At 39.8% G+C, this 13,162-nt stretch overlaps 1 protein-coding gene across 6 annotated transcripts in view; it reads left to right on the top strand.

Moving 5' to 3' along the window:
- The window catches only part of Ralgps2 (Ral GEF with PH domain and SH3 binding motif 2), a 136,565-nt gene that overhangs the window by 42,469 nt on the left and 80,934 nt on the right, over positions 1 to 13,162 (top strand). For 4 of the 6 annotated variants that reach the window (XR_003836002.1, XM_021173203.1, XM_021173192.1 and 1 more), the window contains exons 5-7: positions 8,006 to 8,089; positions 8,822 to 8,911; positions 11,393 to 11,485. Coding sequence is in view for 5 of the 6 variants with exons in the window: in XM_021173203.1 (XP_021028862.1) it covers positions 8,006 to 8,089; positions 8,822 to 8,911; positions 11,393 to 11,485 (267 nt within the window). In the remaining variant the exon portion in view is untranslated. Of the gene's footprint in view, positions 1 to 3,943; positions 4,049 to 8,005; positions 8,090 to 8,821; positions 8,912 to 11,392; positions 11,486 to 13,162 lie in introns of those variants that run through there. The other 2 variants (XM_029474569.1, XM_029474575.1) reach the window with 2 other exon arrangements.

Here is a 13,162-nt window from a genome sequence, read left to right as displayed (position 1 = left end):
TGGCTGTCCTGGAACTCACTTTGTAGACCAGGCTGGCGTCGAACTCAGAAATCCGCCTGCCTCTGCCTCCCAAGTGCTGGGATTAAAGGCGTGCGCCACCACTCCCGGCCTGTTATAGTTTTTTTTTATAGAAGATTTTTCTTTTGTTTTTATTTTATGTGTATGTTTTGCCTGCATATGGGTTTCTGCAGCATATGGTACGCAGAGGATAGTGCTGGAACTCCTGGTACTTGAAGTCATAGACTATGTGGGTGCTAGAATCCTAACCAAGGCCTCTGTAAGAGCTATAGATGCTCTTAACCACTTACCCGTCTCCCGAGCCCATTTCATTTCAATACACTTAAGGATGGCAAGTCAGAAGAGTTGTGAGTTTTGTTTTGTTTTGTTTTTTCAGCTTTGCTGTTCATAAATTGTGCCACTAATGTAGCCATCTTTGACTTTAAAAAGCTTAACCTGTGGGGGGTGGGGGCTGGTGGTGGTGGTGGTGATGGTGGTGATGGTGGTGGTGGTGGAGGAGGAGGAGGAGGAGGAGGAGGAGGAGGTGATAGTTACTTGAAACTGCAAAGTCTTTTAAGTAAATCTCAGAAGTAGGTGATTTCAGAACCAGGGGTCAGCTATATGTAGATACAGCCATTAGGAGAGCTGCTGTCAAAGCTACAGCCATCTTCAGAAGTGGTAACAGTAGAGGGACCACCATGAGTCAGGTTCCTATGGATTGTAGGTCTGTCACCCATACAATGGCAGGAAACTGTGTTTCCCTTGTGGTGAGTTGAAGCACTGACTACTAATCACTCCCACCTTCTTAAACTATTTGTAGCCAGTTTTACAAATCTGTTCCTAGTGCTCCGTGATTTCTAAAGGTGACATGCTTTCTGTGGACAGAGGCTGTTGTTTTGTTCCCCTCTGCTAGAATATTTTAGGTTTCTTCCCTGACACTGGATCTTCTAAGAACGAAAAGTTAGCTGGGAGGCTTTGTACAGTCATTAATTTCTAATATTTCTGGCACCAAGCTCTTGTAGAAGTCTTTCGCATACACATGGAGCTGGTCGGTATGACATCTCTCTGGATCATGAAGAAAGTTGTTACACATCCATAGGGCCTCGTCTGCGTGCGAGCTCTGACTGATTGTAAAAGTTCTCCATTGCATTCATTACTCTTCTGTTGCTCTGAAGAAATTCCATGGCCAAGGCAGTATACAGAGGGAGTTTGTCTAGACTTACGGTTCCAGAGGATTAAGAGTCTGTCACAGAGAGGGGAGCATGGCAGCAGGCGAGGTGTGGCTGGTGGAGTGGGAAGCTGAAGGCTCCTTGTCTTGAACTGCAGGCACAAAGCAGAGAGAGCAGGCTAACAAGCCTGTGAGGCTTTTACTCTCAGCGCCCCATACTTCCTCCAGCAAAACCTCACCACCCCCAGAACAGTACCACCAATTGGGAACCAAGTATTCAAGTGCCTGCAGCTGTGGGGGACATTTATTACTGAAACCACCATATCCATCCTACTATGTTCATAGGAGTGGGGTAGTTTTGTCTTTTGTGAATTCTCTAATGTTCTGCAAAGCTTGTATTCTTCTGAAGTCATTGCTGCATTTATTGTGCTAGTGGAGTTTCTCTTCAGGGTGAATTTTGTATTTTTCAGTATAGGGTAAGGTATGCCAGAAAGTTGGCTTAAAATCCAGAAATACTGCCTAGTATTTCCATAGACTTTAATTAAGGGTTGAATTGTATTTGAAATCTGCCTCTTACAAAGTTTCTGTTGCTGTGACCGCTTAGGAAAGAAGGGTTTCCTTGGGGCTTACAGTTTCAGAGAGAACCATTACGGTATAAAGCCTGTGGCAGGCCAGCATGGTATTGGAGTACAGCAGCTGAGAACTCACAGCCTGGCCCACAAATGAAACAGAACACTCACTAAGAATAACTGGAGGCCTTCGAAGCCTTAAACCCTTCCATGGTGACACACCTCCAACAAGGCTGCACCTCCCAATTCCTTCCAAACAGCCACCAACTAAGGACCAAGTAGTCAAATGCCTTATGGGGACATCTCGTTCAAACCACCATGCAAGGTTCTCATATGTTTTTTTTTTTTGTTTGTTTGTTTTTGTTTTTTTGTTTTTTTTCCTTTTGAGACAGGGTTTCTTTATGTAGCCCTGGCTGTCCTGGAACTCACTTTGTAGACCAGGCTGGCCTCAAACTCAGAAAACTGCCTGCCTCTGCCTCCCAAGTGCTGGGATTAAAGGTGTGCGCCACCACCGCCCAGCTTCTCATGTATTTTTAAAGGACAAAGTCCACCAAAAAATTTTCTAACAAACATTACACTGCATGAAGAGAATTCTACATTTTAATTCTGAGCAACCACAGAGCAAAATTATTTAGAATAAGCAGTTCTCTATGTATAGACTTCTTCTCTCCCTGGCATGCCCAGTACAGTCCAGTAGCCACAGGCTCAGTAGTCTGAATCTGAAGATCCTCATGAGCTTGGGACATTGTGGATTTTTTTCTGTTTTTAGATTAGGTACCTTTGAAAATTGGAAAATTTCAAATGTAAAACACTTCTTGCCTAAGCCTTTCATATAAGACATATAATTAACCTATATAAAATAAGACACAATCCGTTGGTAACACTTCATTGTCACTGTGAATGTAAATTTATTTAAGCCTTTTATAGTAAATTTAATATTTATCATCCAAAGTACTTCATTATGGGATAATGCTGAATAAGCCTGCAGGTGCATTGTGTTAGGTATTACAAGTGACCTGGAGGTGCTTTAACGTGTAGTGGATGTAGGGCAGGAGGGATGGATGGCTCAAGGGCTAAGAGCACTGGCTGCTCTTTTGCAGGTCTTGAGTTCAATTCTCAACAATCACATGGTGGCTCACAACCTTCTATAATGTGATCTGATGCCTTCTTTTGTCATGCAGACATACGTGCAAATAGAATACATAAAATAAGTCTTTATAGTGGAGGACTGCATAGGTCATTTACAAATTAATTATTTTTATGATTTTTTAATGGGCAGGAGATCCTAGAACTAGTCTTCTGTTAGAACTCTCTCAGTTTTATTATTTACTAGGAATGAACATGGCTCATCTGTGTGATTGAGACACTCTAGAGATTGTGGGAAAATCCTAGCTAAATTGGGAAAATCTTATTAATTATGAATCTTATTAAGACATTTTGGAAAAATTTATTCTATGAGACATTTCTTGTAGGATGTGTAAAAGGCTTTCTCTGCAAATATTTTTATGTCTCCAAAAGGCTATAATTTTAGCAGCATACAAAATTTTTAACAAATATTTTTCTGTTTTAGTAAAAATAATCAATGCATTAAACTGTAAGCAGGTCATGGACTTAGTGAGAGAGTGGAAGCTGTTGAAAGCCTTGTATGTTAGAATAACATAGGCACTCAGTTAGAAGCACGATGCAGCTGCCTGTCAGTGTGTGTCTGTTGTTCTCATCTTGAGTATCTTAGGACATAGTAAGGTCAGGTTTCCATCGGGACCAGGGAAGGCAAAGAAGAAAGTTGTTTTGGCATTTGCTTCTGTGGAAGCAGGAAATAGCTTCTGTCTTTATCCCTAATCTCATTAGAAGGTGGTCATCAGGGAGGAGGGAAGGAAGGCTTGAATACATTAGAGAAGAGGGCCTTACCCTGTTAGGTTGCATAGTTTCAGGGGTTTATTTTCGTTTTTAATAAAAATGCGGACATGATGGAATCCCATCCATGGTGGCGACTTGTATAGCCTTATAGTTGGGTACAATGGATGCCCTATCTCTTTCTAGCTTTCACTTTGAACACGGAGCTACCTCACCAACAGTCAGCCTTCTCACAGGCACCCTCTGTCCTATCGCTTCCCTCCCTCAATCTTTAGGATCCCACTGTTTTCTGTCCTCCCTTGGTCTCTGTCTACATGCTGGTCTATATTGGCCTTTTCTCTGCTTCTGTCTATAGGTATCCTTACATCATCACCCTTAGAACAGTCCTTTTAAGAGTGTTGGAACCTACAAGACCTAAGAGAAGCTGTGACTCCTGTGAATTGAGTCATTCTCTCATAGGGTAGGTGGTCATCAGCTGTGGGGTTTGCCCTCCTTGTGCTTCTGAAATAAATGCAACTGGAAATTGATCTTGATAGGTAATGATTCACAGTGAGTCCATGCCTGTTCTGAAATTCATTTTAGCAACGATTACCATTGTTTTATATATTTGAAGATTGTCTTTCCTGGCTGTGCTTAAAATGGCAAGTGAGCACATTAGAGCAAATCTTAATGGTTCAGGGCTGAGGTGAGCACTTACATAGCACACCTAGACAGTCCTGTCTGTTCTTACGCTAGACCCTTACAAAGAGTCACTGACTCACTTGAGTTTGGGGTGTTTGTGTGAGATTCATGAGTGCAGGATTCTGTGTGACCAAGGCGTCAGTATAAATAAGACAGAGCAAAAGCATGATACTATAGTGTTATTTGTAGGAAGATCCTAGAGTCTGAAACGTAACGAGAAAAGACCATTCGGAAGTTTTAAATTTTCTGTTTTGCTCTGAGGAGCTCAGATAATTTTAGTTTGTAAAATGAACCGACAGTGTCTAGATTAAACAAAGAGCGATCTAGTGAGTTGTATATGCAGAGTAACCAAGCCTTGCTTTTCTGACCCGGCTTCCCCCAACCACCAGGTGGCCTTTGGAACATTTCAGGTTGTTTGTTCAGAGTAACTACTGGCATGTGAGCCACAGGGACGGTTCTGAAACGCGTTCTTTTGGAAGGAAGGGATAGAAGAGAAGGAATGGAAGAAAAGAAAATTAAAGTTTTATAGAAAATTGCAAAACCTGAACAGAGAAATCTTCCATGCCTTTTACCTGTTCTTTTTTTTTTTTTTCACTTGTATTTTGACTGTGTAGTACTACATCAAAATAGAAAAGTGATGCCTGTGCCATGCATGCCTGTGTAGTTCTGTGATGTTTTATTATACAAGCAGAGCTGTGCTGCCTCATATACTGGAAACAAATCTTCCTTGGCGCCCCCCCCCAACCTTCGACCCCCTTTAAGTTACAACTATCTCCCTACCTGCCCCCAGCCTGCCTTCCTTGATTATTTTCTTCTGCCTTTTGGAATTTCTGACTTCTTCTTTTGACTCTTCCTAAGATCCCAGGATTACTCTTTACTTTAATCAGTGGGTTTCCAATTATGTTTTTTTTTTTTCCCTGTGGCAGTTTGCTCAGTTTGAAGATCTTACATCTTATGTTTTTGTTTATTGATGTTGAGAAATGAACCCAGGGCCTCACTCATGTTAGGCATAAGCTCTACCACCAAGCTACATCCCCAGCTGTTCTGTTCTCTTCCTGTGCGTGCGTGAGTGTGTGTGTGTGTGTGTGTGTGTGTGTGTGTGTTGCACTGTACATTCACGCACATGTAGGTATGTGAATGCTACAAGCACTTGTGGAGGTCAGAGAACAACTTGCGGGCCCTTGGACCCTGTGAGAATTAACTCGAGTCAGGGAGCAGGCAGATTGACCCACTGAGCCACCCTTCCTCCTTCCCTGGTTTGCCCGTCTGTTTTGAGCTTGTGTCTACTGCTCTCTGGGAATGAGCACACACAGTAGCATGTCTGAGGATCTTTCCTGTCTGGAGAGGATCTCCAGCCTTTCTTATTTTACCGGGTGTAGAATTCTAGAACTTTGAAGTTGGTGCTTTCAGTTCCCGAATAGCATTCTCTCAAGATAATTTGTACTTTAGAAAAATTGAACATAAGATTTATTTTATTGCTTTAAATCTCATTTTCTCAGGCCCCTGCTTTTGTAAATTTTTAAAAATTGTTTTGATGCTATGCTTTGGCTTCCCTTCCACATACTTCATGTTTGTACTAAGCCATAGGAGGGTCAATTGTTATCTTGGCAATTTTCTTTAATTGCTACTTTCTTGCATCTCTTAAGGTTTTTGTTGTTTAAATGTTAACACATAAATTCTTACTTACTATCCAATTAGGGTCTTGGTGGATTTTGCCAACAGGTGTTGTGTTATTCAGGGTTCTCTAGAGGAACAAAACTGATAGAATGAATCTATCAGTCTGTCTGTCTATCCATCCATCAATCCATCTATATCTAGAAAGGGCATTTGTCAGACTGACTTGCAGGCAGTGGTCCAGCTAGCCCAACAATGGCTGTCTACCAACAGAAATTCCAAGAATCCAGTAGTTGTTCAGTCCCTGAAGCTGGATGTCTCAGCTGGTCTTCAGTCCACACTGGAATCCTAAATAAGTAGGCTCGAATGCCAGTGAAGGAGTGGACTTGCCATCCCATCCCGAGTGAGGGCAAACAGGCAAAGAGCAGAAGCTTCCTTCTTCCATGTCCTTTGTATAGAATTAGGTGGTAGCGTACGTTAAGGGACATTGTTTTAGTATCTCAAAAATTAAATAGAATAACCACTGATATTCTCCTAGTTGATATTTACACTACATGATAAAGAAATCAAGGAAAATATACAATTATATGTGCAAATACATTTTGAACAAAATATGGCAGTTATAGTAAATTTTCTCATCTATCAAAGACTAATGATGGCATATTTTTCTTTCTCTGATTTCTTTTGTTGCCTACCCAAAGGATTTTTCTTTTTTTGTCATGAGCCCTTTTCTCTGATGGTTTTTGCTATATTATAGAACTTCTCTGATAGACCTAAAATTTATAGGCAGAAACTCTCCTTTAAAATCAGATGAATTCAGTTCTACTAGCATACATGCATCAGAACATTTTGAATGGTGGTATATACTAGACATATGTATGTGTTTCATTTACATTCAGTATGATAGGGAGATAATAATCATAATTTTGAAGCAGCAAGGCAAAAGTGACATTTTTGAGCTATCTGTACCAGTTGTGTTTATTTCTTTTATATCACAAGGAGTACGTATATTCTGCAGCCTACATTTATAATTAAAAACGATTCAGTTATTTTTATTTTATGTGGATGGGTGTTTTGCCTGAAACCACGTTTGTGTAACACTTGAGTGTGTGGTGCCCACAGAGGCCAGAAGAGGGCATATGATCTCCTGGTTGGATTTACAGACAACTGTGAGCCACCATGTAGCTGCTAGTTAGTTAAACCCTGATCTTCCATAAGATCCAGCAAGTGTTCTTAACTGCTAAGCCATCTCTCCAGCCCTCAGTAGTTCATTTCAAGTAAAGGGGATTAGTGTATAATTTTTTTTAAGTTTCTTTTTCTTTTAATACAAGATCTTGAGCCACTTGAATTCTATTCTTAGAACACTGGAGTGATCAAGAATTTCTTTACTAAACAGGTGTCTGCAAATATCTGAAGTCAACAACTGTCAGATCAAAGAATGAGATGTTTTCAAACAATTAATTGTGGACCTGAGAGTTGGCTCAGTGGGACTGGACTTTGAATCCCTAGCACTTATGTGAAAGACCAAACCAGACAGTCTGTTTGCAAACCTGAGCACTTGATGGAACATGACTAAAGGGAAAGATGGAGCCTGGTGGCTGGGGATGGCTATGGCTAAGCCAGTCTAGCTAAAATGGGAGTTCCAGGTTCAGTGAGAGGCCATCTCAAGCACTGAGGTTGAGAGTGACTGAGAAAGCACCTGATGTTGGCCTCTGCCCTATGCATCCACATATCCAAGGCAAGCCACAGCACATGCACACATGTACGTCACACCGTGTAGCTGTACAAAGGAAGAAAGAACAAGCTACTTGGGTTGTCACTGACTGATTGAATAGGTTGACAGTCAGCAATGTTTATTAAGTGTGATAGGGTATTCAACCAGAGGACACTCTGTCATACTCTGACTATGAAATACAAGTTTGTCTATATTCATTTAGATAATTTGCATATAATCTAATAAATTTGTTTTAGCTTTTACAGAATTATTAGTATTGTTATGTATTCCTATTGGTTGTTCCAGAAAAGAACATACACAGTCTTTACTGTTTAAATTCCCTAATGTAAGAAAACTGAGCTGTTTCTTACATGTAATTTATACTTAATTTTTGTTTTAATTTTCTAGGAACTTTCAAGTTGTGGATGGAATAAAAAAGAAAAATATAGTTCAGCACCAAATGCAGTTGCTTTCACAAGAAGATTTAATCACGTGAGTCATACTTGATTGGTGTGAGAGGGCGTGCATGCACATGTGGGAGGAAGCCAGAGAGTATTGTCTAGTGTCTCCTTGTCATTACCACCAGCCCATCTTGAGACTCTCAGTGAACTCTGAGCATATGGACTGACTGTACTTGCTGACCAATAAGTGCCCAGAATCCTGCTGTCTCTGCAGACCCTCCCACCCCAATTCCAACGCTGTCTTCCCAGCTTTTTACATAATGCTTGAGATGCAAACTTCTTGGGATCAATCTCGAGTTGCCAACCTCGAAGCTTGGTGGCTTTTTTACCTGCTGAGCCATCTTGTCAGCCTCTGATAAGTGGTTTTTAAGTCTGTTTTGTTTTGTTTGCTTAAATTAGTGCTTCATTGAATTCAAAGACATCACAAAACTTTTTACAGTTTGTGTTTGTGTATATAGGTGTGTTTTGTCTACATGTGCATCTGCACACCAGAAGAGGGCATCAGCTTCCATTACAGATGGTTCTGAGCCACCATGTGGATGCTGGGAATTGAACTCAGGTCCTCTGGAAGAGCAGCCAGTGCTTTTAACCCATGAGCCATCTCTCCAACGCCATCACAAAACTTTTAAAATGAAATTTTTATTTTTTATTTCATGATATTTTCTTTTAGTTATAAGAAAACCATAGTCAAAAATAACTATAGCAAATCTATCAAGAAGAATTTAATGTTAATTTTTGGTTAATTTTTAATTTTTATTTTCAGGTAAGCTTTTGGGTTGTAAGAGAAATTCTCCATGCTCAAACACTGAAAATAAGAGCAGAAGTTTTGAGCCACTATATTAAGACTGCTAAGGTAAGTATGACTTGATCTTTAGTTAACCCATTCAGAATTATTTTAAGTGAATATCTGTTTATATCTGTTTATTGGTCCTAGAAAATAAGGCCTGTTGAGTACATTGAACGCCTCTTTTCTCTGCCTTTCTCTTTATTCTTGGTCATCCCCCTGCCCCATTTATCTAGTCAGGGGTTAGATTATGGTAAATTACAGTATTTGTCAAATATTAGACTATGTTGATGGAGAAAGTCATGTAGTATTCACTTAAAGAATACATAATGCTTTTGTTACTGGGGTTTTGGTTTGGTTTGTTTGTTTGTTTGTTTTTTTCTATTTATTTATTAAATTGTGAAATGAACCACCCAGCTATATAGAAAATAACACTTTGCAGGCTGGAGAGATTGGCTTGGTGGTGAGCACGTGCTGCTCTTGCAGAGGATACAGGTTTACTTCCCAACACACAGTTGGTGACATGATGGCTCCTTCTGCCTTGCACGAGCACCAGGCACTCAGTGGTCCATGGGCACACATGTATGGAAAACACTTATATACATAAAATAAAAGTGCATTAATCTTAACAAAAGACCTTAAGACCTTGAACTTGTGTTTTCCAACCTCTGACACCCAGGACTAAGATTATGGGTGTGAACCACAGGCCTCTCCTAGAGTCTAGTTTAAAAGAATAGCACATACGACGCTAACAGGAACACTGAGGAGTTGTTGAGAGGCATAGATAATAAACAGAGTTGGAGAAAGCAGCATGGTTTTCAAGGATAATCTGAGTTTCAGAGGGAGGAACAGAAGATTGCAAAGGGAGACAGTAAGATCAACTTGTAATGACTCGAAATTCATGAGTGTTGATGGATCCAGTCTTCATCATTGTTTGTCATGCGTGGAATAGTCAGGTCTTCCCTGACCTGTGAGTTGAGAGGTGGGATAGTAAAACAGAGATGCTCTGCTTATGATTTAAGTTGGACTTCTTCCTGTATTTTCCCTGAGTACAGGAAACAATCTTATTCTAACATTCTGTGGCACTAGGTGGCAGGACTAGCCTTCCTCATGTATAAGATTTTACAGACACATTAGAGGAATTTTTAAAAGCATTCTTTGTAAGACGTTAGGTAAGTATTAGTTTTTAACTAAAGAAAGTAATGGCTTTCCCCATAGATTCTGAGTTGGTTTTTTTTTTCCCCATTTATTTGTATGTTTTTGTCCATACAGACTACAATTTTTCTTACCAAATGATTTCTCTCCAGACTCTCTGACCTATATTTGACAGCCTTTGCTTTTATTGCAAGCCCCATGCCCTGTTTTCCTTATTGCTATTAAATCATATTCTGACACTCTATGTCTTTTGTGTTCAGTTTGTAATAAAGGCTCACGTAGGTCATACCCTTTAATATCTGTTATAGTCAGTATTCTCTAGTGAGAGAACCAACAGCACTCTGTACAAACAGTGTATAGTGAGTCACATACAAAATGCAAAACAAGATTTAGGAAATCAGCTCCCAGTATTGATGGGACTGGCAAGTCTGGAAACATTAGGGCATGACAACAAGCCGCAAACTCAGGCAGGAGCAGAGGCGGAAGTGTCAAGGTGCCATTTCTTCTTTTCTTTCTAGGTCCTCTGCATGTTTAGGCATCCATCAAGTCTCATGTGGCACTTAGTCTCCAGTAAATGTTTAATATACATTCCTTTAGTGACTAGTTCCTCCGCTGGATTATAGAATCCTGTGTGAAGGTTTATCTCCTGTTGCATGTGTACTGTTTTGTTTGAATTTGCTCTTTTTGGTTTTTCAATTAAGTGCTCACTATGGGGCTTACCTGGTTGCTTGAGAAAACTGTAAAATGACTAATTTTTAGATACCACTTTTAGGGTAGAAACTATTATGTGGTATGACAAAAATTTTGAGAAACTAACAGCAAATGTAAAGTGGGTTTCTTGGGAAATAGTAGAAGTTACTGTTTGATGTTTGTATACTATAAGAACAACATCCCATAATGTCAAGGGTCTTGAACATGAGGAAGCAGGAAATGGAGGCAGCACTAAAGACAGCAGGTTTGAACTCTAGCCCTGGGATAATAGGAGCACTGGGCAAGAAACCAAACCAAGTAGACCCTTTCTTATGACTTGGACCACAAAATAGATGACCAGTCATAAATCATTGCAAGGATACTCACCAGAACCAAGTGCATGGCCGTTACAGTCATGCCGGTTAACCTTGGTAGCAAGCCATAACTTCAGCTTTGTAAATATATTACCCATTTAGAGTTGGGTTTATTCCCAGAGCTTGGGTGAAAGTGCCAGGGTAGAACATGAACATTATATTATAGGCCAAAAATAATTTACTGGGTATCCTAGAAGACAGGTTTCCAACAGTGACAGTAACAATAATAAATAGTTATTCTATCCACTGCCTAAATTGTGCTAATCTGTATTTCCCTGCAGTCATTTTCTTAAAAAAACAATCCTCTTCCCCCTTTTTCTTAAATCTTCAGAAACTATATGAACTTAACAACCTCCACGCACTTATGGCTGTGGTTTCTGGCTTACAGAGTGCGCCGATTTTCAGGTTGACTAAGACGTGGGCGGTGAGTAACTCTGCCTAGTTTAATGAAGCATAGACTTTTGTGCGAAGTAGAAATATTATTTGTTTCTTTTGTAAATCTTAGACAAATATAATAGATAAGAGTTCTTAAATTGTCTTGCACTTTGTTCTTTGAAACCTACATTTAAGACTTTTAAAGCATTGCACTGAGCTTTTGAGGGAATATTAAGGGCAATGCTTATTTTGCTCTTCAGAGAATCAATTTGCATACCTTTTTGATAATAATAACACATGTAATACTTATCTAATTAGAATTTAATTGTGTACAGATTATACTTCTTGTATAGAAAAATCTCATGATAAACATGCTACTTTCTGTTACAACAGCCACCATATTAGGTTCTGTTACTTAGACAAAAGCAAAGTATGATTTTTGGCATGATCAGTGTTTGTATCTCTGAGTAGAATGATACCATAGTCAATCTTTCTAGGTTATCTCTTCCCCTTTTCTTTCTTTTCTTTCTTATTTTGAAACTACGGCCTTGTTTAAGGTATCTTGCTAAGTCACCCAAAGTTGCCTTGAAGTTGGGGACTTCCTTTCTTGGCCAGTCAAGTAGCTGGAGTTATAAGCCTGATATACTAGCCTCTATGAAGGGGTGTGTACGCACACACACACAGTCTTTTTTTATAGCTCAAGCTAGCTTTAAAGTCATAGTTCTGCCTCAGCCTCACAAGTACTAGGATTACAGGTGGACCATATACTGTGCTGAAAATATTACTATATATATTTTTAAAAGATTAATGTCTTTTTGTTTTTCAAGACAGGGTTTCTCTGTATAGCCCTGGATGTTCTGGAATTTACTCTGTAGACCAGGCTGGCCTGGAACTCAGAGATCCACCTGTCTCTGCCTTTTGCTAGGATTAAAGGCGTGCACTGACTTGCTAAGCAGATTAATACGTCTTAATGGTCTTGTGCTAAAGACATTACTCTATAAACTCAGTTATTCATTTTTGTCTTTTAAGACAGTGTCTTTCAATGTAGCCCAGACTGGCCTTGGATGTGTGTGATCCTCTTGCCTTGGCCCTTTGAACACTAGGATTCTAGGTGAATTATTACTATACCCAGCAAAAGCTTTTTTTTTTTTTAAACTATCATTGTTTGTGTGTGCATATACTTTTTTTGCACGTTTATATGTTAATGTGTGTGCATTAGAAACAAAGGATATCATCTGAGTGTTATTATTGAGAAGCTATCTACCTTCTTTTTCTGAGACAGGAATGCTCATTGACCTGGAACTCACCAATTAGTCTATGTAGGCTAGCCCTTGAGCTCCAGGGATTCTTTTGTCTCCACTTCCACCTTCCCACCTCCCTACCTCTCACCTTCCACCTTCCACCTTCCCACCTCTCATCTCCCCACCTCCTCACCTCTCACCTTCCACCTTCCCACCTCCCCACCTCTCACCTTCCACCCCTCACCTCCCCATCTCTCAGGACTGGGATTACTCAATTTAGGGCCTTGTGCATTCAGTGCAAGTTCTTTACTTGGTGTCTAAAGATAGGTTTTACATAAAAGGTAGCTTTTATATTGAAAAGTATTAGTGTGGAAGAGCTTACAATCATTATTTTTCTATTATAAACACCCAAAGATATCCTGAGTGAGGTAACCCAATCACAAAAGAACTCAAATGATATGTACTCACTGATAAGTGGATATTAG

The sequence above is a fragment of the Mus caroli genome, chromosome 1 (assembly GCF_900094665.2).
Source record: "Mus caroli chromosome 1, CAROLI_EIJ_v1.1, whole genome shotgun sequence".
Taxonomy (NCBI): domain Eukaryota; kingdom Metazoa; phylum Chordata; class Mammalia; order Rodentia; family Muridae; genus Mus; species Mus caroli.
Note: the sequence above shows the minus strand (reverse complement) of the source record. Positions and strands in the feature narration are given on the sequence as shown.